Raw genomic sequence first — 25,630 nt, forward strand, 5'->3', positions numbered from 1 at the left:
TTGCCGCCCTGGTCAGTATCAGACCGGAAGTAGCTGGCGCATATGTGCAACGTGCACATTCACACCAGCCACTTCTGCGAAGTCTGACGCTGACTGGGGCGGCAAGAGGGTATGCTGCCGCCCCACCCCAGCGATTTCGGGCACAGCGCTGGTTGGAGGAAGAGCACCCTCTCTGTTCCTTAAAGGTAACCCCCACCACCACCAAACTGCCAAACTGGTTTGGCGGTCCAGAAAAAGCACCGCTGAACCAGTTTGTGCACATTCCTAGAATTATACAGGTTGAACATCCTTCATCATGCAGTTGGTAGTCTGACTGTTGCATCCTTAACCAATTGAATTTCCCAAACATATTTCAAGGGCAGCCCCCCATAGTGCACATTACAGTAACTGAATCTGGGTGCAACGAGAGCAAGAATGAAGTGCAGTTACTCCAGAAAGAAGTGCAGTTGGAACACCAGATGAAGTTGTTGAAAAGCATTCCTGGCAACTATTTCCATCCGCACTGGGTCCAGCAGCAATACCAAACTGTGCATTCACAAAAGAGCGCAACACCATCCAAAACAGGCTGAAAACCTAAACCTAGATCAATGCAGACTACTTTTTAGCTTTCTTCATTTTCAGTTCCCGCTAAGATATTAAATACATGACTTAAATGTCTTTGGCAGAAATTTGAAGCTTACTTAGACAGCCTGTATACTAGAATCCTCTTACAATTTTTAATGAAACCATTTGACAAATGCAATTTTGCTTTTTAAAACTATCTTGATCACTATGTACTGTATTCTGGCTTATTTCTTTATTTATTATTTATTTATTTATTTATCAAATTTGTACACCGCCCCAAACTTTAGTCTCTGGGCGGTTAACAATAGCATATTGTTAGTTAATGAATTGTGACAAATTATGACTAGAGCAAAATTTTGTGGTTTAGGTTGCAGAATTTGAATGGCAAATCTGGATGGTAAATTGTGCCCCTTGGTAGCTCAAAAAGAAATGGGATAAACTTAGATCTAGGTTTAGAACAGAATTATTCATAGTTAGATCATTTTTTGTTATATAAACATTTAAGAGCATTTTCAAGAGTCTCTTCCTCGTTGTAGGGGAAAATGTTAATTATTTAGGATATAGAAGGTATGCATCTACCCATGAATTGAGAACATCAGCTACATCACTTCCTAAAGTTCAGTTGGTTGTGACCCCAGGCAGGGTCTGTCTTCAGTAAACCCCTAGGTTGTAGAATGACCTTCTCCTGGAGGCCCAATATTTTGTTTCATTACAAATGTGGACAAATGTGTTAGTACCCCTCCACGAAAAAAGAACCCACAATTGTCTCTGAAATAACTTGAAGCTGACAAAAGTAATTGACACCCATCATTATTTATTCTGCATTTAATGAATATCAGACTTTGCATTAGAGTTTTGATGCAGCAGAATATTTCAAATAATAACACAAATGAAAATGGCATGGACAAAAATGATGGGACCCTTAACCTAATATTTTGTTTCACAACCTTTAGAGGCAATAACTGCAAACAAGCAATTCCTGTAGCTTTCAATGAGATTTCTGCACCTGTCAACAGGTAGTTTGGCCCACTCTTCCTGAACAAACTGCTCCAGCTGTGTCAGGTTTGAAGTGTGCCTTCTCCAGACTGCATGTTTCAGTTCTTTCCATAGATGTTCGATAGGATTCAAATCAGGGCTTATAGAAGGCCACTTCAGAATAGTCCAATGTTTTGTTCTTTCCTTAGCTATTCTTGGGTGCTTTTAGTTGTGTGTTTTGCGTCATTATCCTGTTGGAGGATCCATGACCTGTGACTGAGACAGAGCTTTCTGACACTGGGCAGTACATTTCACTCCAGAATGTCTTGATAGTCTTGAGATTTCATTGTTCCCTGCACAAACTCAAGGCACCCCATGCCAGATGCAGCAAAGCAGCTCCAAAACATAACCGAGCCTCCTCCATGTTTCACAGTACGTATGGTGTTCTGTTCTTTGAAAGCTTCATTTTTTCATCTGTGGACATAGAGCTGATGTGACTTGCCAAAAAACTCCAGTTTTGTCTCATCTGTCCAAAGGACATTCTCTCAGAATCACTGTGGCTTGTCAGTATGCATTTTAGCAAATTCTAGTCTGGCTTTTTTGTGTTTTTCTTTGAACAGTGGAGTCCTCCTGGGTCTTCTTCCCTTGAGCCCACTGTCACTCAAAAAGCGACGGATGGTGATGGACCTTGACCTTGGAGTTCAGCTTGTATCTCTTTGGAAGTTGTCCTTGGCTTTTTGTCTACCATTCTCACTATCCTTCTGCCCATTCTGGGGTTGATTTTCCTCTTGTAGCCGCATCCAGGGAGGTTGGCTACAGTCCCATGGACCTTGAACTTCTTAATAATATTTGCAACTGTTATCACAGGAACATCAAACTGCTTGGAGATGGTCTTATAGCCTTCTTTGCCTTTAACATGCATGTCTATAATTTTCTTTCTGATCTCCTCAGACAACTCTCTCCTTTGCTTTTTCCGCAGTGATCTGATTTTATCTCTCATAGTGGGTTGTGTTCTCATATCATGTCTCAGGAAGACAGGAAATGGAGTTTGAAATTTGCATGCCATATCTGGTAGCTAGGTAGGCAGAGCCCCAATCCCCAGTTCTGTTCCTGTCTCGCCTCAGGCACCACGTTGCTCCTAGAGCTCAGTCTTTCTTCGGCTTCTTGAGCTGGTTGGTTGTATTTCCTTTCTCCCTCACCCTCCTTCTAGTGTGCAAGGGTGGGAAGGGAGCTTATTATTTATTATTTTCTAAATTCCAAACACTTTTTATTTTTCTTGATTTGACCATTGACTGTTTGGTTACGTTATTTCTGTTTGTTTCTTCTGGGGTTTCCTCAGTTTTTTCTAAATGGATCCCTCACATGCTGGGCAGTTGCTAGAAGGCTCCCTCTCGGAGGGACGCGCTTTTGAGTCCAGGGCTCTGGCGGGCTCTGGGAAAAGCTGTGAAAAGGGTTCCAGGGACTGCAAACGCTCAGCTCCCAATCCTCCCGCAGATGCAATTCGTGCCTCATCATCTGCTGGGCTTGATTTGCCACCCCCCGCTGTGCAAGCTATTGAGGTGGAGGCTGTGCCTCGTAAATCCTCTAAAAAGAATAAGAAGCACAAGGAGGAAAGCACTAAGGAGGCAAACAAACAAAAACCAAGTGGAGATAAGCATAAACTCCACAAAAGGAAAGCGAAAATACCAGGCGCGCATCTGAGTGAACGTTTGTTATTGAAAGCTGTTTGCCAACAGCGGCTGCCGAAACGCCTCCCTCCTGCTGTTCTTCAAACACAAGGAGGTGCTTCAACCGAGATTATAGGGACAGGAGGTGGTTCAGCCCCTCCAAATGCGATAGCTGGTGAGCACTCGGGAGAAGGGAACCCGGCTCCACCAACAAATCATCACTGCTAGTAGTCCCAGCTCCATGCCAACTGGGTCCAGTATAACTCTGGCATCCCAGCTTCTTACAACTGTGAGTAACCCTACTCCATCTCTGGATGGGCAATTTAAGCAGCCTGCCCCTGCATTTGAATCCTGGCTTAGAAATTTTATTTGGACTGAGTTAACAGCTAAGCCTACTAGTACTGCTAAGACTGCAGAAAATCCACCTTCTAAGCCTATTTCCCTTTCATCTTCCCCTGGGTCCAGCCCTACTAGGGGTGTTATTCCACCAAGAAGGGGAAGTTTGTACCAGCGCCACCCAGGAAGCGCATTCATAAGAGACCAACCATTCCCCTGATCCCGGGCTCTTCTTCTGATGAGGGTGTTCTGCCCCCACCCCCAAAAAACCTCACCTGCCAGCTCCTTCCCCTGCTCCTCAGCTCCCCTCTATTCCTCCCCCTCCCCCTTTCAAACCTCTGCCTTCTCAATCTGAGGACTCCTCTGCCTCATCTTCCACAGAAGAGGGGGAATTATCTTAGGAGGAACAGCAGGCTGCTCACACCACTTCCTTTAGACTTTTTCAACAGGTGGATTTTGAACTCCTTATTAAGGCACGGCGTGCTATTAAAGACATCACGCCAGAGGCTATCATGCCACCCCAGCCTTCCCTTGTCCAGGAAGTGTTTCCCTCCACCTCCTCCTCCTCTTCCCCTCCTATTCCCTTCCCTCCTCTTTTCAAGGATACCATGATGGTAGAATGGAAGGTGCCCTTTGCTTCCAAGCCTACTAGCTCATACCCAAAAAAGCTGTATAATTTGCCCGAGGACGTTATGTCTCTTGTAGTCCTGCCTATTGTAGATGCCCCCGTTGTGCAATTGGTCTCTGGATCCATGATGAATAAGGATGCAGATGAACAGCTGAAGGTGCCAGAAGACAAAAAGAACGACTTCCTGCTTCGGAAGGTCCATGACAGTGCAGCCAATGTTATTAAGGCGGCGGCAGCCAACTCTGTTTTTTCCAGGGCCAGAGTTCTGTGGGCCAAGGAATTGATTCCGTTAGTACCTCCAAAGAATAAACAGCTGCGACAAGGCATTAATAAGCTTGCCAAGGTGTCTGCCCTTGCGGCTGACTCCAGTTTAGACTGCATCCAGCACGCTTCGCGGTCTCTAGCAGCGGGGGTGGCAGTGAGATGATCCTTATGGTTGAAGAACTGGAGGGTCGACCTTAAGTCTAAACTCATTCTGGCGGCCTCTCCTTTTATGGGAGCTAAGCTTTTTTGGAGAATCATTAGATCAAATCGTGGTGGATACCAAGGATAAAAAGAAAGTTATGCCCACTCCTCGCAGATATTTCCCTACGACAGGGCAGGCCACTAAGAGCTTTTTTCGTCCCTACAGTTCCTCCTACCAACCTTACTCCCAGTCTCCTAGGGAACAGCGACCCCCCTATGGCTCCTTTAGGAACAACTGGCAACAAAGACAACAACAACGCTTCCGTGGCAACACCAGATTCCAATGCAACAGAACTGGATTCAGACCTGGAATGCAGCAGAGTCACAAACAATGACTACCTACCAGTCGGGGGCCGGCTCTGCTTCTTTGCCACTAGTTGGAGCCTCTCTTCTTTGGATGCATGGGTACAAGACACCATTACTCAGGGTCTCCGATTGGAATTCTCACTTCAGCTGCACAACCACCATACCTTCACAACACCTACCAAGAATCTGATCAAGCTTCAGCGGATGTCTCAGGCTCTCCTTCATCCGATCCAGATACACGCTATAGAACCAGTTCCCCCAGAAGAGCACTTCCAAGGGGTTTATTCCCTCCTATTCCTAGTTACAAAAAAGGACAGGTCATGGAGGGCAGTACTCAACCTCAAACATTTGAATCGCTTCATCAAAAATCGGACCTTCCAGATGGAATTCCTCCGTACGATCAAAGAGGCGATATGCAAGAAAGAATACCTGGCGTCCATAGACTTGTCAGAAGCATATCTCCACATCCCAATCCTGCCAGCCCATCGCAAATATCTCCGCTTCCAGGTTCTCAGCAAGCATTTCCAGTACACCTACATGCCCTTCAAGCTGTCTTCAGCCCCCAGAACGTTTACCAAACTCATGGTGGCCCTCATTGCCAGAATGCGGGAGGAGGCACTCCATGTCCATCCATATTTGGATGATCTTTTGATCCATTTGGCATCTCTTCAACAGGCCCACAAAGATGTCCAGAGGACCATTGCCTTGCTGGCAGCTCACGGTTTTGTGATCAACCGACTGAAAAGCCAACTCTTTGCCGTCTCAACATGGTCCAGGACACCATCTCTCTCTCTCCAGAGCGGATATCCAAAATACAGGACCTGATCCAACCACTTCTACACAATTCGTGGACAGACCTGTCCACCTTAGCACAACTCCTGGGATGCATGGTTCCCTCATGGAGTGCACCCCATGGGCACGCTGGCACTCCCGCCTGCTCCAGTAGCTCCTCTGCCCCCTTCAAGATCTCATCGTCTCCAAGACACACGAAAGACTACCAATCTTGGACGATGTCTGTCTCTCCCTGCAATGGTGGATCTCCCCAGCTGTCCACATGGGCTTGTCCCTGACCCTCCCGCACAGAGTCACAGTGACCACTGATGCAAGCCTGGTGGGATGGGGAGGCCACTGCCTACAACATCTGGTGCAAGGCACTTGGACACCTGAGGAGTCCACTCTCCGCATCAGCCTTCTGGAACTGCGGGTAATTCGGCTATCTCTGATTCAGCTTCTCCCACATATAAAGGACCATCACATCTTGGTCCGAACAGACAACGTGGCCGAAAAGGCGTACGTTTCAAACCAAGGGGGATCCAGATCTTGGGCAATGATGATGGAAGCCAAGCTCCTCTTCGACTGGGCACAGCTACATCTGAACTCACTCAGCCGAACACCTGAGTGGAAAGACCAACCTGACAGCAGAGTGGCTCAGCCGCCAAACCTTGGATGCAGTGGAATGGTCCCTGCACCCCGGAGTTTTTCACCTGGTGACAACCGTCTTCAGGAATCCCGAGGTGGACCTCTTCTCGTCCCTGCAGAACCACCAATGTCCTCAGTTCTACACCCAATTCCACTGTCCTCAAGCAGAGAACACAGATGCCTTCACGGCCCCATGGTCCCCCGGCCTCCTGTACGCATTCCCCCCTACCGTCATCATCGCCAAGATTCTCCAGAAATTAGTGCTAGAATGGGCGAGCATCATCCTCATCACTCCAAGGTGGCCAAGACACCCTTGGTTTGCAGACCTCATATCGCTATCTGTCCAGGAATCTTGGCCCCTTCCCAACCGTCTGGACCTCCTTCTCCAGGGACCCCTGCAATACCTGGATCCAGAGTGGCTTCAACTGCATGAGGGGAGGTTGAACGCTCCCACCTGAAGAGAGCAGGCTACCCCGCGGCGGTACAGAACACCATTTTCGCTTCCAGACACCCTTCTACCAATCGTATTTATCAGGCCACCTGGTCCGCCTTTTCCAATGGATATGCAGCAAGACCGTATCTCCCACCGCTGCCAAACTTCCAGACATCCTCTCTTTCCTTCAGGAAGGGAAGGAAATACCATATCTCCTTCTGTTGCCCACCACCACTGTAATAGTCACCCTAGGGGCAGCGAACACCACTTCCATCTCCTCCAGATAAACCCCAAAGCACATACCTTTTTTTCAGGCCAAAACTACATGTAACTGAGGAAGTATAACTGGTGACATCACATCCCACCCCAGCCCTCAGTCCCACCCCCAGAGGCTACCACCAAAAGGCAGGCCCCTTTGGCAGCTGGCTTTGGCTGTGCCTATGGCACAGCCCCAGCTTTTAAAGCAGTAATGGCTGTAGTAGTCCCTCCATCCAATCGACCCAGTTGAAAAAGGTCTTGCAAACAGCCAGGAGAAGAGAGAGGCCACAGAGGAGGACAAGAGACATCACTAAATGGCATAACAGTCTGTGTTAACAACAGATCTTATAGTCTCCTGATGTTTCAGCAGGCGAGATAACAAACAAACAAAAAGCAAAAACAAAGTTCCACCATCTCTGCTTCCAGATGGTCCCTCCTGCAACCAATTTGGTGGGAGTGCCCAATTTGCCTCTCAAGCATACTCCCACCCCCACCCTGGTATTCATGGCTGTGAAATCCAATCCCACTATGACACTGCCACAATATTATGCACATTTTCAAAATATATAGCAGCCAGGTTCATCAAATGGAATGAAGTTACATATTGACTCAGGCTTTATATTACAATTAAATATTTCTTTCCAGTGGTTCCTGACTGTTATAGACTTTGACTCCAAAAGATATTCCCCTAAACATGAAATCCTATGCACATTTGCCTGTCTGTAAACACCATTGAAATTGATGGACTTGCTTCTGAGTAGAAATTGAGAGCTGAAATATTTCCAGAAAACTTTCCCATACTTAATGTATCCATTGAATTTTTTCCCCATTTCTAAAAATTATTTTTTTCATAAAGTACATTAGTAACAATGAATGGTTGCCAATGTAATATTGACATCTTTGAAAACTTAGTAATTTCATAATTGTAATTCTTTTTCAGGTGATTATCTCTAGGAAGTGTGTGAAAGAAAGAAAGTTTTATTGCTTTTGTTGCAGATTTAACCCAGCCTTTGTCTCAAGCCCACATGAAGGGAAGAAAAATGCTGAATCATCCTCTCTCTTGCTTTCACCCACAAAGGCTGTTCCTTTAAAACTTTTCCTGTTTCCCCGGTAGCTTAGTTGCTGCCACCATGCCCACTTTTTAATAGAGTTTAATCTCCCATTGGCATGGGCAAAATTCCAGGGAACTCTCCTTCTTTACCAATGTAAAAATACAACCATCCAACAAAAAATACACTTCCACGTGCAAGCCTACACGTGATGAGACAACTTGGTAGAGTTGCTAAGCAATCAAACATGAGACGTGTATTGCACCAGAGCAACCCCTTTCCCAGCCCCCCTTTCCTGAGTTTAAAATCCACTTAAGAGGCTGGTTAAAATTGCAAAGAGCAAAAAGAAAAATAAACTTTATTCAAAATACTACTACAGACTGCTTCCATCTGGGTCTTTCTCAGCTTTTAGTTACAGGTAAAAGGAATACTCAGGAGCTACAAGAATAGTTCAGAAAGCACCCTCAGAAGATATTGGGGTGGCATACTTTAAAAATTGTGGTTACCCAGTTGCAAAGAACATAGATGTAAGAAAACACGAAAAGCACCTTTCAGAGTTTACAGAGACTTTTGCATTGCCCTAACTGGATAGATGGATGTATGCTATTGTTTCTTAGTGTAGTTACATTACAGATAAAATGCAATAGAACATTTGCAAGGATATGCAAGGCACACAGAAGAAATATAAGTTTCTGATCCAAACTGACTAGCAAACTGTTTGATAGACTAAATCCCCTTTCCCTTGAAAACTCACCCCTCACCTGATGAGATTCAAGCATCCTGCAATCCTGTCTCTCAAGGATCTGCAGTTCTTTTTGTAGCCATCTCCATGGTTATACCACCTCCTGTTGCAAGCCCAGCCTGGCTCCAACTGTACAAAAGGACGTTCTCTTCCTGCCGCATGGCCCTCAAGGTCCCACCCACCATGTGCTGAGTGGCTGATGCCTAGAGGTCAGCCAGGACAGGGTTCACTTCCGGTTCACTCTTTAGGAGAAAGAAAGGTCTGTTCAGTGACTGATTATTCATTTATTTATTCGATTTCTATACTGCCCTTCCAAAAATGGCTCAGGGTGGTTTACACAGAGAAATAACAAATAAGATGGAACCCTGTCCCCAAAGGGCTTACAATCTAAAAAGAAACATAAGATAGACACCAGTAGCAGCCATTGGAGGTTTGCTGTGCTGGGGGTGGATAGGGCCAGTTACTCTCCCACTGCTAAATAAAGAGAATCACCACATTAAAAGGTGCCTCTTTGCCAAGTTAGCAAGGGTCGCTACATGTTTGTAAATAGAAGGCTAATATGGTGGGGATTCCCCCCCCCCCCGCCAATCAGATCACAATCTATTTTGGACACCAGGAAAATCTGCATAGTAGGGGTTTTTTTGAGGAAGCCTTATACATTTTTTTTTAATTGCATAGGAAAATTTTTTGCCCTGAATATTTTTCTGGAATTTTCTTCAAAATTTCCCAGAAACTCCACATCTCTGCTTTTGAAGGAGTATGGATAGGCACAGGCTGTAAAAACGCACAGGCTGTAAGATTTGCTTAACAAAGGCTTTTTCCTGCCAGCTGTAATGCAACCTTTGCATTTCTAACAAGCATAAGACTGTTACCATTTCTAAATGTTTGCTCTGTTTCTCTAAAGACTCGTTTTAAACCAGAAGCTCCATCAAAGCAATGGAGAGAAATTTTCAGTCCTAGCCTGAATGATGGATTTCTGTCCATCTTTTTCTGTCTCTGATCTGCAATTTTTGTCAATCACAGGGCATGCTTTTTGTGTTTAGCTTGGAATCTCTGCTAACTGATTATCAAAGATGAGAGAATTGGTCCCACCCTGCAACTCCTTCAAAATGACTCCTTCAACTTTCTCTTTCTTTAGTATCTGTGCTAAAGATCTAAGAAAGTAGTAAACTTTAAAGCTGAGCTGTTGAGCGTCATCCTTATCAGCTCATTGAGTCCATTATTCATTCTATTTGCCAGAGTTGAAATGGGCAGTCACCAGAAAGTGTATGGTGGGATATTTTGTGGAATCTTCCCAATGCCCAAAATTGATTATTTATTTTATACATTAAATCAGATTAGGATCTGATTTAATGTTTATGTATACCATTCAGATTTAATTGACAAACCCCACTCGCAAATTTATTCACATTGCACATGTTCACAAATAAATATACTTAGTGGGTATGGGTAATATACTTCATATATTACTAAGTGTGATATACACACTTCCTGTGGAAAGGTGCCTGGGAGAAAAATGTAATCAGTGCCTAGTTTGGAATCTCCTAAAGATTATCCTCAAAAGATTTTGTGTAGGCTCTACAAGGTGGCAAGTGAATCATCCAGCACTACATTGACAGTCATTCTATTTTGTCTATCCATGTGGTTTTCTTGGTAAAATACAAGAGTGTTTTACCATTGCCACCTCCTGCGCAATATGAAATGATGCCTTTGTTGTCACAAGTGATCGCCCGCCTCCAGCACCTCCTATATCACTGCTGCCCAATATAGGTGCCTGCTTGCTTTAGCTGGGCAGCTGAGACGATCTTCATGTTTTGGGTGACCCTACTGGGAGTATACCTCCCAGGAACACCCACCATGATCAGGTGGCATAGCTGGACTTTGGGTGGGGCGGGGGACTTGTACAAACAAGGAATGTTTTCCAAAAGATCTCTGAACTCAGGAGGTTCCTGAGTTGCTTTAAGGGATGCCAAAGGACAGATAATAACTGATTCAAAGAAGATCAAACAGAGATGCAAAGAGTTTACTGAAAATCTGTACAGCAGGGATGTCAAAATCCCAGATACTTTAGAAGATATTCCCTACTTGCAAGAACCTCTAGTACAGGAAGATGACATTAGATCAGCACTCCGGTCATTTCCAAGTTGGAAGGATACAGGAATTTATGGAGTAGCTACAGAAATATGACAGAAGAAGAATCAGTCAAGGCTCTAACCAAACTGCCAGCCAATTAGGAGAACGACACAGTGGCCAACAGATTGGAAAAGGTCAATCTACATACCCATACCAAAGAAAGGAGACCTAAAAAATTGTGCAAACCATTGCACAATATCCTTAATTTCACATCCTAGCAAAATAATGCTCAGGATCATCCAACTCAGATTAGAGCTCTATGTGTAAAGGGAAATGCCAAATGTTCAAGCTGGTTTCTGGAAAGTCAGAGGAACAAGAGACATCATTGCTGATGCTTGCTGGATAATAGAGAAAGCCAAAGAATACCAGAAAGAAGTCAATATGTGCTTTATTGACTGCAGAAAAGCTTTTGATTGCATTGACCACATCAAGTTGTGGAATATCCTTAGGAAAATGGGCATCCCAGAACAGCTCATTGTTCTCATGTGAAATGTATACACAGAACAGGAAGCCACAGTCCAGATGGAACATGGTGAAACAGACTGGTCCCAGATTGGCAAAGGAGTAAGACAAAGCTGTATACTTTCTCCATAATTATTCAATTTATATGCTGAACATACACTGAGAGAAGTTGGATTGGAAGAAGATGAGCATGGTTTTAAAGATGGAGGAAGAAACATCAATAACTTACGCTATGCTGATGATACCATTCTGATAGCTGAGAATGTGGATGATCTGCAAGCTCTAGTAATGAAAGTCAAGGAGCACAGTAAAAAATGGGACTATGACTAAATGTAAAGAAGACTAAACTAATGACAACAGGTACAGCAACCAGCCTCAGAATTGATAATAAAGACATTGAAGTGGTGGATAGCTTCTGCTTTGATCGACCATCAACAGTAAAGGATCTAGCAGTGAAGAAATATGCCGCAGACTAGCACTTGGTAGGGTTGCAATGAAGGCATTGGAAAGGATATTTAGATGCCATGACGTGTCTGTAACTACAAAGACTAGAATCGTTCGGACAGTGTTTTTCCTGTGACACTCTATGGATGCGAAAGCTGGACTTTGAAAAAGAAAGAGAGAAAAAGTATTGATGTTTTTGAACTTTGGTGCTGGAGAAGACTGTTTATTTAGATTTTGAGTCTGTGGTTGTGATTTCCTGGGAAACGGCCTACTTTATAATCCTAGCCTAAAAGGCCCCCATGACAGCACAATGCCCGCCCACCCCCAACCAGCACCTTTCATGTCTGATTCCTTTTGGCAGATATTGAATGCATCTTGCTAGTTTTTGGTGATCTTCAAGTAGGATGGGGGCCAGGAGGGTTAGAGTCCAGTTAAAGTTAGTCAAGTTTTCTCTCAACGACATTGCACTGTAATGCAATGGTGTCCTGTACTTGCTTTCATAGTTCTACTGGTGGGTGATCCCTCTAACATCTCTAGTAGCCCAGCCTACATTATATGGCATAATTGGTATAGCTCAAAAAGAGATGGGGGTATGTCAGCATCTGCAGGCTTGCTCATTTGACCATGTAATACAACATAGGAGGAGAGCTGGTCTTGTCACAGCAAGCATGACTTGTCCCCTTAGCTAAGCAGGGTCCACCCTGGTTGCATATGAATGGGAGACTAGAAGTGTGATCACTGTAAGATATTCCCCTCAGGGGATGAAGCCGCTTTGGGAAGAGCAGAATGTTTCAAGTTCCCTCCCTGGCTTCTCCAAGATAGGGCTGAGAGAGATTCCTGCCTGCAACCTTGGAGAAGCTGCTGCCAGTCTGTGAAGACAATATTGAGCTAGATGGACCAATGGTCTGACTCAGTATATGGCAGCTTCCTATGTTCCTAACAGAGAGGAAGGTTGTTATTACACTATGTACTATTGTGGATGAAGCTAGAACTGGGGCTGCAGTATTGTGGCATGTTTGAGTGGAGACAAGATTTTTCGAATTTTGTCTTTTGAATAAAACTTACTAGTTATTTCTTTAATAATTTAAGTTCTTCACTCAGCTCACTGACTTGTAAGTTGCTTCATGAGGAATTTTGACTGATATTCACATCTCTCCCTCCCTCCCCTGGTATTGCTCTTTATCATAAAGTTTTATCTGATTTTGAATTTATTTGTGTGAAAGCTATGGATCAATTGTTGTACTGCTTTTCTTCTTTATAATGCTTTTTTCAGTGCAAGGTCCTTTAAATTAAAGACAGATAATCTGATAGTAATAAAATTTTATTTAGAGATTTTGAATGGGGAAAATTATCTGTCTTTTCAACCTCTGGATGTATGGCTTATTTAGCTTTGCCATTGAACATTTAGAAGACATGGATAGAGAAGAACATGAACATCTTAATGGCTCTTAATAGTTTGACATGGACATCCTACTCCCACATACTTGGAAGTCAGTCCCAAAAGTAAGACTCAGTGTGGCTTACTTTTGGGTAAACATGCATCAAATTGTGTTGAGAGTGTTACATTAACAGGAGGGTGGTTTGTTTGTTTTTTGTTCTTTTGTTTTTGTTTTGTTTTAACAGTATTTTGCCATTCACAGAGACATAGCAGGATTGAAGTTCAAAGTAATAAGTTTTGAATACTTGATACTGGAAATTGATTTATATAATGCATTGCCATCCCAAGATTCTGAGTCAGAAAGTCTAAACAGTTCCGTCAATTTGACTATAAATGGTGTCTTTAACAATCCGGGTGAAAGAGTTTAGCATCAAATCTAGTTAGCTAAGGAACGGCCAGAACTTCAGAAGGAAAGGCCTTGTCTCTATTTCCTGGGCCCGCAGTTGAAGTTACTCAAGGTACTAGTAGTAGTTTCTTGAATCTATTTAGGAGTACTGCTTTAGTATAGAGATGGTGCATACCAATGCATACATTGCTTACAGAAGAAGCAAGTTTTCTCACGTGCTGATTTTCGTGTTTTACTGGGAAATACTCTGTGTTAATATATTGTTCACATAAATGTGAGTTTTGTCGAAGTATGAAAATTGAATTCCTATGTTTGTTTTGTGCATCTATTTTATAGGGAAATTTCCTGGTTGAATTTTTTTAGAATTTTGTAGTGTTGAGAGTAATCTCACAGCATTAACTTGCAGTTTTCCATCAAGCAACACTTCTGAGCTTTTGTATCTAATGAGTTAACAGGTTTTTCAGTCAGTACATGCTAGAGCCTCAGCTATGCATGTGCTTGCAGCAATATCCTTTTTCTGTATTTCTTTTTCTGTATCGAGAATGGTTATCTGTTTTATGGGTAAAAGTGACTTACCTTGAAGAGACAAAAATAATTGGGTTTTGATTTAGGATATCTGCCTGGCCATTGTTGCAGTTGGTGAGAGACACCAGGTAGCTAGTCAGGCTAAGAAATATTTTGTATAGATATTTACATTTATTTATCTATCATATTTGTACACCACCCCTAACTTCCATCTTTGAGCAACAGATGGAAGTTTGAGTTTACAGCAACACAAAATAAAATAAAAAAGAAATTAAAACCTTAAATCAACTTAATACCACAAGTCTGGTTTAAAAGCTTCAGTGAATAAATGTGTCGTTAGAGATTTTTTAAAAGTTTGCCAGAGATGGGGAGCAGCAGGGAGTGCATTCCAGAGTCTCGGGGTAACAACAGAGAAGGCTTGTCCCTGTGTATAATTATTTATTATTATTATTTGATTTGATTTGATTTGATTTGTATACCACCCTTCCAGAATGGCTCAGGGCGGTTTACAATTAAACCACTGAAGCAGTAAAGAGCTAAAACAAATTAAAAAACAATATAACAATTAACAATTTAAAAACATTTTAAAACAACAATTAAACAATTACAGTGACTTAAATCCTGAAATCGGGTTTTTAATTTTAAAATAAACCAGATATTAAAAACCCCAACATTTAGGACGCTGGGAAAGCTTGGGTGAAAAGATGGGTTTTCAGGTGTTCTTTGAAAATTGCCAGAGATGGGGAGGATCGTATCTCAGCAGGGAGCGCATTCCACAATCTGGGGGCAGCGACCGAGAAGGCCCGTCTCTGTGTAGCCACCAAACGAGTTGGCAGTAACTGGAGATGGACCTCCTCAGATGACCTCAATGGGCAGTGAGGCTCATTATGAAGAAAATGCTCTCTTAGATACCCAGGGCCTAAGCCATTTAGGGCTTTGTAAGTTATAACTAGCACTTTGTATTTTGTCCGGAAGCCAGTGTAACTCCATCAGTAAAGGAGTAACATGGTCTCTCCGAGATGACCCAGAGACCAACCTGGCTGCCGCGTTCTGAACCAACTGGAGTTTCCGGACTACGTACAAAGGCAGCCGCATGTAGAGCGCATTACAAAAGTCAAGTCTGGAGGTTACCAACAGATATACCACAGTTTTGAGGTCATTGGTTTCGAGAAACGGGCGCAGCTGGCGTATTAGTTGAAGCTGATAGAAAGCACCCCTGGCCACCGCCTCAACCTGAGAAACCAGGGAGAGGTGTGAATCCAGAAGTACTCCCAGACTGCGAACCTGTTCCTTTTGGGGAAGTGCGACCCCATCTAGAACAGGCAGATCAAAATAGTCTCTAGAGTTCCGACCCCACACAATAAGTACCTCCGTCTTATCTGGATTCAGCTTCAGTTTATTCTCCCTCATCCAGCCCATTACTGCTTCCAGGCAGGCATTTAGATAGGATATGCCAGCTCCTGAAGAAGTTGACATGGAGAAGTAGATCTGGGTGTCATCAGCGTACTGGTAACACCCAGCTCCAAATCCCCTGATGATCTCTCCCAGCGGTTTCATGTAGATGTTAAAAAGCATTGGAGAAAGTACAGAGCCTTGAGGGACACCATACTTAAGCTCAGATCTCGAAGAGCAACAGTCTCCAATCGACACCATCTGAAATCTGTCCAAGAGGTAGGAGCGGAACCACTGTAAAACAGTGCCTCCCACGCCCAACCCCCTCAGACGTTCCAGAAGGATACTATGGCCGATAGTATCGAAAACTGCCGAGAGATCCAAAAGGACCCACAGAGTCACACTTCCTCTGTCAATTCCCAATTGGAGATCATCCATCAGGCCGACCAAAGCAGTCTCCACCCCATAGCCTGCCCGAAAACCAGTTTGAAATGGGTCTAGATAATCAGTTTCCTCCAAGACCGCCTGGAGCTGAGAGGCCACCACCCTTTCAATTACCTTGCCCAACCATGGGAGGTTGGAAACAGGCCTATAATTGCTCAACTCTGAGGGATCTATTACAGGCTTCTTTAGAAGAGGTCTAATGATTGCCTCCTTAAGACTAGGAGGCATCCTGCCCTCCCTCAGAGAAGCATTTATGATTTCCACCAGGCAGTTTACAACAACCTCCCTGCTACATAGCACAAGTCATGTTGGGCAAGGGTCAAGAGAACAAGTGGTAGGCCTTACCGCTACAAGCAGCTTGTCCACATCCTCAGGAGTCACAAACTGAAACCAATCCAGTCAAATCGCATAAGAGGAGTCGTTGGGCACCTGCAGCTCAGACATCAAATTAATTGTGGAGTCTCCATCTAGGTCAGCCCGAATCCGAGAGATTTTATCTGTGAAAAACTCTTTAAACACATTACAGCGGGTAACTGATGACTCCAAATTCTGGTTCCAGGGATGGGGGGCAGATACTAATCCTCTCTCATCCCTGAACAACTTCGCTGGACGTGAAATCGCAGAGGCAATACGGGCAGAAAAGAACTGCCTCTTTGCCGCACATATTGCCTGAGCATAGATCTTTAGATGTGCTCTATGTCACAATCTGTCAGATTTGAGTCGAGTCTTCCTCCACTTGCGCTCCAGTCACCTACCTTGCCGCTTCAGCCCCTGTAGATCTTCTGCATACCAAGGGGCCAAATCTGAAGCGGTTTGGAGGGGACGCTTGGCAGCAGTCATGTCTACTGCTCTGGTGGGCAAGTTGTTCCAATTCTCAACCAGGGCATCAACAGGATCACCAGCAAAGCCAACACTGAATCCCTCCAAGGCTTCTTGGAATCTTAGTGGATCCAATAACCTCTTCAGGCAGACCATTCTAATGGGCCCCTTGCCCCTGCGGAGGTGGGAAGTGGTTGTAAGTCCATCCATGACAATGGGGAAATCACAGGAGTCCCCACCCACGGAACACCACCCTGATCAGAGTAAAAGACCAAATCAAGCGTGTGACCTGCAATATGCGTCGGTCTAGAGACCACTTGGGATAAACCCATAGTTGTCATGGCCACTATGAACTCCTGAGCTACCCCGGACAGATTGGTTCAGAAATGAACATTGAAGTCCCCCAGCACCAAGAGTCTGGGAGACTCCAACATGAGTTCCATGACCAAGTTGGTGAGCTCAGTAAGGGATTCAGCTGGGCAGTGGGGCGATCGTTACACCAACAGAAGTCCCAATCTATCCCTGGTCCCCAAACTCAAGTACACACATTCAGTATTGTCCAATACCCTGACAGGGACCCTGGTAAGGCAGATGTTATCCTTATAGACCACAGCCACCCCACCTCCCCGCCCACGTCCCCTCACCTGCTCCTCTACAGGATATCCTGGAGGGAGAAGCTGGGCCCAAACTGGACCACTAGCCTCCCCCAACCAAGTCTTGGTAACGCATACCAGGTTGGCCCCTTCATCCATGATCAAATCATGGATGAGTTCAGATTTATTATGGACCGACCTGGCATTACAGAGGAGCAGGGAAAAGCTATGTGGGTTGTTGGAAGTGCTCCCCGAGGTCAAAGAGCTGGCAGGACAGCCGGAAGGGGAGACAGCTATTAAATTTCTGACTACCCTTCCCCTAGAATGGCCTGCTGACTGTCAACGTTACTTTTTCTATTCCCCACCACCACCGGAATAGCTGCCCCATAGTCAATGAAGGAGCCCCCTGTCTTCCCCATCTCCAGACAAACCCAAACACATTACAGCAACTTCAACCCAAGTCTAAAACAGCTTAAAACAAATTAAACAGAAGCCCTCTAGCCCTCACCCTCGTTTCCCCCCGAAGTGGCTCCCACAAAGGGGCGACACTCTTTGGTGTCGCTCCTTCGGTGGCGGGCCCACCGCCACAAGGAGCCTTCCTATAAAGCCCAAAACTGAGCAAGTGTCCCGAGGAACAGCTGAGTCACTCAGGGGCTGGTCCCAATCCTGCCCACACCTCCCACAGATGTTAACCTGAGGCTGCAACCCCACAGGGGAAGTAAAGGCAGGCAGGCAAGAGCAGAAGGAACCCCAGCACTCACCTGGTCTCTCACTCCAGGCAGCACTGGGTGGGAGTTCTGTATCAATGGAGGTTTCCATACTATGTACAAAGGCAACCCTACATAGAGTGCATTTCAGTACTCAAGTCTGGTGGTTACCAGCATAAGTACTGCTGTTCTGAGGTAGTTTATCTCAAGAAATGGACACAACTGGTGCATCAGCCAAAGCTGATAGAAAGTGTTGCAACTTGAGACACCAGAGAGAGGTTTGGATCCAGAAGCACTTCCAGGCTGCATACCTGATCCTTCTTGGGAAGTGTGATCCCACCCAGAACCAATCAGATAAAAATAGTCTACTGAGTTCTGACCCCGCACAATAAATACCTCTGTCTGTCCTTCAGCCCATCACTACTTCCAGGCAGGCATTTAGGTATGTTATGCCTTCTCCTGATGACAACGACATGGAGAAATAGATTTAGGTGTCATCAATATACTAATAACGCCCTGCACCAAACCTCCTGATGATATCTCCCAGTGGTTTCATGTAGATAATGAAAAGCATTGGAGACAGTATGGAGTCCTGTGGGACACCATATAAAAGTTCATGTTTTGAACAACAATTTCCAAGTCTCTGCCATCTGGAATCTGCCCGAGAGGTAGGAGCGGAACCATTGCAAAGCAATGCCTCCCACTCCCAACCCTCTCAGATGTTCCAGAAGGATATGATACTATGGTTGATAGTATTGAAAACTGCCAAGAGGTCCAAAAGAATCAACAGAGTCACACTCGCTCTGTCAATTCTCCATTGGAGATCATCCATCTGGCTGACCAAAGCAGTCTCAACCCCATAGTCTACCCAAAAACTAGTTTGAAATGGGTCTAGATAATCAGTTTCCTCCAAGACTGTCTGGAGCTGGGAGGCTACCACCCTTTCAATTACCTTGCCCAACCATGGAGATTTGGAGACAGGCCTTTAGTTGCTTAATTCTGAGGAATCCAATGCAGGCTTCTTCAAAAGAGGTCTAATAATTTTCTCCTTAAGACAGGAAGGCATTCTGCTTTCCTTCAGAGAAGCGTTTATAATATCTACCAGGCCTTCTACAACAACCCCCCTGCCAGATCAAACTGCTTTGGAACTTTTGTTGAAAAGTGGTATATAAATATTTGTAGTAGTTGTAGATAGAACAAGCCATGTTGGACAAGGTTCAAGAGAACAGATGATAGGCCACACTGCTCCAAGCAGCTTATCCATGTCATGAGGAGTCACGAACTGAAATTGATCCAGCATAAAAGGAGTTGCTGGACAACTCTGCATTAGACTCTGCAACAGTGTTCCCTCTAAGGCGTGCATGTGTGTGCACGCTCACATGGGTTTTTTAAATGTCTGCTCAGTCAATTTTAGATCCTACTTAGGTTGAATCAGGAAGGTCCTATTCTGAATACATGTGCACACACACACTGCCTTGATGCTGCCACCCAGAACAAAATTCATTCCACACACAGAAGTGGGGGGAAACTCATTAAAAAGTCACAATAGGTAATTGATGGTTCCAGATTCTGATTCCCTGGGGTGGGAGTATGTACTAGCACTCTCTCAACCCCAAACATTTCTGCTGGGTGTGAGCTTACAGATGCAATATGGGCTGAAAAGAATAAGTTTTCTTTAAATAACTCATTGATTTAAAATCATTTATTAAAAAGTCATCCTCTGAAGTCAATTTGTTTTTTTCACTTTCAAGCTGTCTGTGGAAGATGGAAATTCTACCAAGATACTCTCTTTCAGAGTGATATGTTATAACTGGAGCTGCAAGATTTAGTTGAACTTCAGTTCAATTAAATGACTTTAAAAACAAAAAAAAACACACACCCCTTATTAGTTAATAAATAGGTGTCCCAAAATAATTGAGCAGGAGATTTTAAGTATATTTGTAATTTTCATTTTTTTAAACATAATGGCCCATATGATGCACTTTGTTATACAATTGCAGTGATGTGCCCCAGGCTGCAGATTAGAGGCAGTGCTCTTGCTGGTTCGGAGTAGCAATTGTCGAAGTGTTGTTTCCATAGGTTTTCCCATTGTCACAAATAGGGAAACTTGCAGAAATGCTGCATTCACAATCACTGCTCTAAAACAGTGTTGGGGCTGCTTTTGGAGTCCACAGCAGCCCCAGGATACAGTGTTATGGCGCCATAACATGGTGCGTTATGTCAGCCAATTTCGTTTAGAAAAATCTTAGTTGTTAAGGTGCCATCTTAGATTGTTTCCTCTTTTTTTTCTTTTTCACATAAGAAAGACTGCCTTTCCTAAGATGCATGCCCATGTCACAGCAGGCATCATCATTTAAAACAGATAGAAAAGAGAGCTTTCCTCTAGAACCTTTTTATTCATAAACAAATGTATTCTCCTTAATTGACAAATTATTAAATTAAAATGCATGTGATTAATTGTCTATAGTTTCTTTAATTAGGTGGCAGCCCTAATTGCCACTAACTATGTCTTGATCTGGTTGCCTATGTATGAGCAAGATGAGATTTTTGGAATGGTAATTAAGTTTTTGAATTAGATCAGCTACCAAAGCCTTTTTGTGCACATAAGGCTACATATATATTCAGAAATGTTTTGTGTTGTGCAGCTTTATATAAATGATGCTAGGTACTTATAAAGTCTAATTGTGATTTGAAAGGGAATGGTGCTTTTATCTTGTGCTAGCTTCTTACTAGAACAGCTCCTTTCCCATTGGGGTGGTACAATCTGTAGGAAGATGGTTTTTGAAAGCTGTGGGAAGGAGGTTTTTAATGTGTGCTTAGTGACAAGTGTGCTAAAGCTGATCAGCAGCGTTCCACCAGTCTAAGAAGAAATGCTGCTTAGATGTTATGGCGGAAGAGTTTGTATAGATTTGTGTTGTTGGAAGTGTTAAGCCTGGTTTACACTATCACTCACAACATTGCTATCAGCATTCTAAATGAAACAGAAGTAGAGTAATTAGAAATAATTTTATTTTTGAGAGTATCAAATTTCCAATATTTTACTCCCATTTTATAATTTCTACTATTTTACTACAATTATATAAAACAGCAGAAACCAAGTGACATGTTTCACAGTGTTACAAGTGCAGAGCAAGAGCTGTGTCCTTGCAGAGAGGCTACTGCAAAACCTAGCCAATGGCTTGCCATGCAGCCATTTTTGGCAGTTCTTCCCTCCTTCCAAAAGTACTCTTTGACCTCCAGGAATTACATCCCTGAGGGTCATGCAGCTCTCAGGGACATTTCTGGAAGTCAAAAAGTACTTTTGGATGAAGGGGAAAAACAGCAAAAATTGCTACCCCTCTGTATGTTATTGGCTGTGTGGCTGGCTGAGCTCCATAGCAGCCTTTCTGTGAGGGTGCAGCTCTTGCTCGACCCTTGTAACATGGAAAATGTCAGCCAGTATTATTCACTCACCATTTGGGTTAAAAGTAAAGTGTGCCATCAAGTTGGTGTTGACTCCTGGCAACCACAGAGCCCTGTGGTTTTCTTTTTCTTTGGTAGAGTACAGGATGGTTTACCATTGCCATCTCCTGCTCAGTATGAGATGATGCCTTTCAGCATCTTCCTATATCACTGCTGCCCGATATAGATGTTTCCCAAAGTCTGGGAAATATACCAGCAGGTATTCGAACTAAACGTACTAACCAGTTATGAAAGGCCACTGTCCTTTGCTCAAAAGTGTTTACTTTATAAACATCTTTGCCAATCATCATACAATATAATATTTCATGTGCTTATGCTATGACTTGACACTGGAGACCAGAGATTGGTACCATCTACTTGTGTGACTTTCTACCTGTGTGACTTTCTACTCCTAATTAATTTCTAGTGAGTACCTGATCTCTGCAAGTGCTCAAAGTCAGTACCAGTGTTCCCTCTAATTTTTATAATGAGTGAGCAGAAAGATTCTTGTTCTGGGCGGCAGTATCAAGGCAGTGTGCGTGCACGCACACACAAACACACACAGAAAATATTAATGTGCTGTGCAACACATGGTGCACAAAATTTAATTTTTCTTTAAAAATTATCAAGGAATTAATGTGCATTCACCCCACACACCAGGACACACAGGAATTAATGCCCCCGCGCACACGCACACACACCAGGACACACATACGCAAGGAATTAATGCACACATGCACACACACGGAAGGAATTAATGCACGCACACACATGCACACACACATTTCAAAATATTTTTAATTTTATTTTTATTACTTATCAAGGAATTAATGCACGCACACACACACCAGAAAGGAATTAATGCTTTTAGTGGTGGACTGAATTTGACAACAGGATTGCTTTTTGTGTGTTTGCTGTTATATTATTTTTTAAAACTTCAGAGTTTTGGGATTTCAAACTTTAAAAAAAACAAACAGCAAAGGTTTTTCCTCATCCGCTCAACATCTTGCCTGTTCTCTGGGCTGCCGGGGGCTGCCTCTGCCATCCACCTCCACCTCCTCCAAAAACACCTCTGTCCTCCTCTGCAAATCAACAGAAATCTTGCAAGAGGGGACTTTGGCCTCTCACGAGACTTTGGATGAGATCTTCATCCAACGTAAGAGGAGGAGGAGAATGGTGGTGGCATTCCGGCTGGGGAGGGGGGAGAATCAGGACTTGCCAGGGAGAGGAGGAAACCAGGAGGTGGCGGCCTGGCCAGGGAGAGGGGGAAACTGCGACCAGTTGGGTGGCAGTAGTGGGAGCAGCACTGCATGCCTGGCAGAGAGCTGCATGGGGGCTGACATCTTGTGCGTACACCTTAGAGGGAACACAAGTCAGTACTCTTAACTATAAATATTATACCTACCAATCTGAGAACATGGACATTTACATCCAGTCTCATGGAGATCACTTCTCTGCCATGTGTGTGTGTTGGAAAGGGCAGACTAAAACAAAAACTAACATTGGAAAAGAAGATTTGTTGTTAGAACAACCAGTTCGTGTGCATTTCTGTATAGAGTGTCTGAATAATAAATTGCAATGTTTGATTTAAAAACCAGTAACTTAAATCTGCTTCTTTTTCTTAGCATTGTAAATCATAATTTCAATCATTGATTTAAATCACTGTGATTCCAATATATGCATCCTGTGGAAGATGCACATAGATCTTTCTTTTCTCTATTATGACTTGGGCATTTGCCAAACTGTATGTGGGGCATGGAGTAGGGAGAAAGAGGCCACTATTGAGCCCTCTGGAAAATATCTATATTAAAGTGCTGACTCTGCAGAGGTACTGGACCATGACCTTAGAATTGTATAAAGAAAATTGCGGAAAGGGAACTTTAATAGTAAACCTTAAGTGCAAAAATGAAGTAAGCAGAAAGTGTGGGGTGTGTCTTGTGCACAAACACACAGAGACATATTTAACTTATTAAGGAAACTGGGCACATATATAAATAATATAATACAGTCTATGAATATTCAGCAGCTTACATCTCAAGGTTTTTAAAAAACTGGACAGAGGTGGATCAAAAAATATAAAATCTGAGGTGACATTTTTTGACCCACCTTTGTTCAATTTTAAAATAATCAGATGCGAACTGCTGCATATTCATAAAAGTTTTTTTCTGTTTGTACAGTTGACTTCAGTGAAAACTGTACTAACCTGTTGTGCTGTCCTTTCTAGGAGGAGAGACTTCAGCATGCAAACCTTCATCTGTTCGGCTTGCACCGTCATTTTCATTCCATGCTGCTGGCCTTCAGATGGCTGGACAGATGTCCCATTCGCATCAGCAGTACAGCGATCGTCGGCAGCAGAACATAAATGACCAACAAGTGTCTGCCTTATCATATGCTGACCAGATTCAACAGCCTCTCACAAACCAGGTATGGGATGTTTAGTAAATGAATCTTTGTGCTAGTTTCTGCTTCAGCTTTCTAAAACTGTAATTCTTTTCAAAAGGTAATTAGTTGTTGAGGTTCCATACCCTCCTCTTCAGTTCACTGCCTCTTAATTCTCCACTGCAAAATGTCAGCTGGCTGTTTGGAAATTTAATTTGGATGATAACTTACAATTCCAGTGTGTGAATATGAGATGGGAAATCCATGATTCGGAATCTTCCCTCACCCATTAACTCATTAGGGCACTCTGCAAATACGTTCTTGATTGGATAACAGTTTCTGTTAACTGTGCTTGGAACTCTATTTCAGTCCTTGGCGCAGTGGGAAGCCCTTAACCATGCTGAATGTCATTGTAACATTTCTTGTTAAGCTGGTGGTGGCAATTCACATGCCTAGTGGGGGAGTTGAGAGTACATGATCCCACAAAACATTTCTAATTGCTGAACCATAGTTACGTAACTGGGAGCATCTGCACTGACCATAAGTGTCCTTACACAACTCACTATCTCTCAATCCCTGCAATATAGGGATACTTATGCTGTGATCTATCATGCATATATAGAGATTGGGGTGAGAGTGGAAAATACTGTAGAGTGTATTAAATAGTACGTGAAGTGCTTTCAGTATTCAAGAAGAGCTACAAAAATCAGTGAAGCTGTTCTCATGTGCTGCCTAATGCAGGCTAGGGAAGCCCAGCCCGGGTTAGGCTGCATGTGAGAACCACCGGGATCAGGCCCAATCCCGGCAGGGCAGTACCGCCTAGCCTGGCTCTTTAGTCCGGCTCCTAGCGAGCACTCCCTTAACCCAGACTTCCTGATCGTGTGTTTCCTTGGGCTGCCTTCAACTTGAGGAGACACAGATATGAGCTCCTAGAGTGTCCATCCCCTGGGGAATCACCCAATGCACTGTGCTTGGCACTCAGTGCATTGGGGGATTCCCGGATGGCTCTTCAGAGGTGGATCATGTGAGAGTGTGGACAGCGCTCCCAGCAACATTTCATCGATCATATGGGGGATGGTGAGTGAAGTGAAGCTTTTCCCCCACATACCCGATCATGTGAATGGCTTTAGTGTGTTTTATTTTACAGGGGTGGTAACTCCAATCACTGAGATTCTTCTTCCTTCTCACAACCATTTAATTCATTGTGATTATGATAGGACTCGCTTGATATTTTTGCGAGATGAAGCCAAAATATTCATAGCTACTTCTGATAGTGTTCCTGTGGAGATACTTAATTAACTCAATGAAGACCTACTCAGATCTTTGTATAATAGAAAGACACAGCACACAACCATAAGCCTATGGTTGTGTATTGTGTCTTTCTAGTATGCAAGGTGTTAACTGCATCTGCATTCCTCATGTGGGCACCTGAATCTAAGGGTTTTTTGTTTTCTTAAACCAGCTTGTCTGCAACTACAACTAAAGACACTTCTCTCAGAATTGGAGGAACATTATAATTCTTCTTCAGCAAGGTTTATTTCCAAATATGACAGTTAATTATGACTCTAATAATGCTTTCCACCAATTTATCTTGGGCAGATGTTAGACTAATGACCCTGTATTTTCTTGGCTCCCTCTCCCGCAAATTCTTGTTAATGATTTAGT

General features: G+C 43.6%; 1 protein-coding gene across 2 annotated transcripts in view; it reads left to right on the top strand.

The window, feature by feature from the left end:
* The window catches only part of DYRK1A (dual specificity tyrosine phosphorylation regulated kinase 1A), a 192,351-nt gene that overhangs the window by 132,821 nt on the left and 33,900 nt on the right, over positions 1 to 25,630 (top strand). For both annotated transcript variants that reach the window (XM_053307634.1, XM_053307633.1), the window contains exon 4: positions 23,811 to 24,010. In XM_053307634.1, coding sequence (XP_053163609.1) covers positions 23,888 to 24,010 — 123 coding nt within the window. In that variant the 5' untranslated portion in view covers positions 23,811 to 23,887. The remainder of the gene's footprint in view (positions 1 to 23,810; positions 24,011 to 25,630) is intronic.

Source organism: Hemicordylus capensis, chromosome 3, assembly GCF_027244095.1.
Source record: "Hemicordylus capensis ecotype Gifberg chromosome 3, rHemCap1.1.pri, whole genome shotgun sequence".
NCBI classification, from domain to species: Eukaryota; Metazoa; Chordata; class Lepidosauria; order Squamata; family Cordylidae; genus Hemicordylus; species Hemicordylus capensis.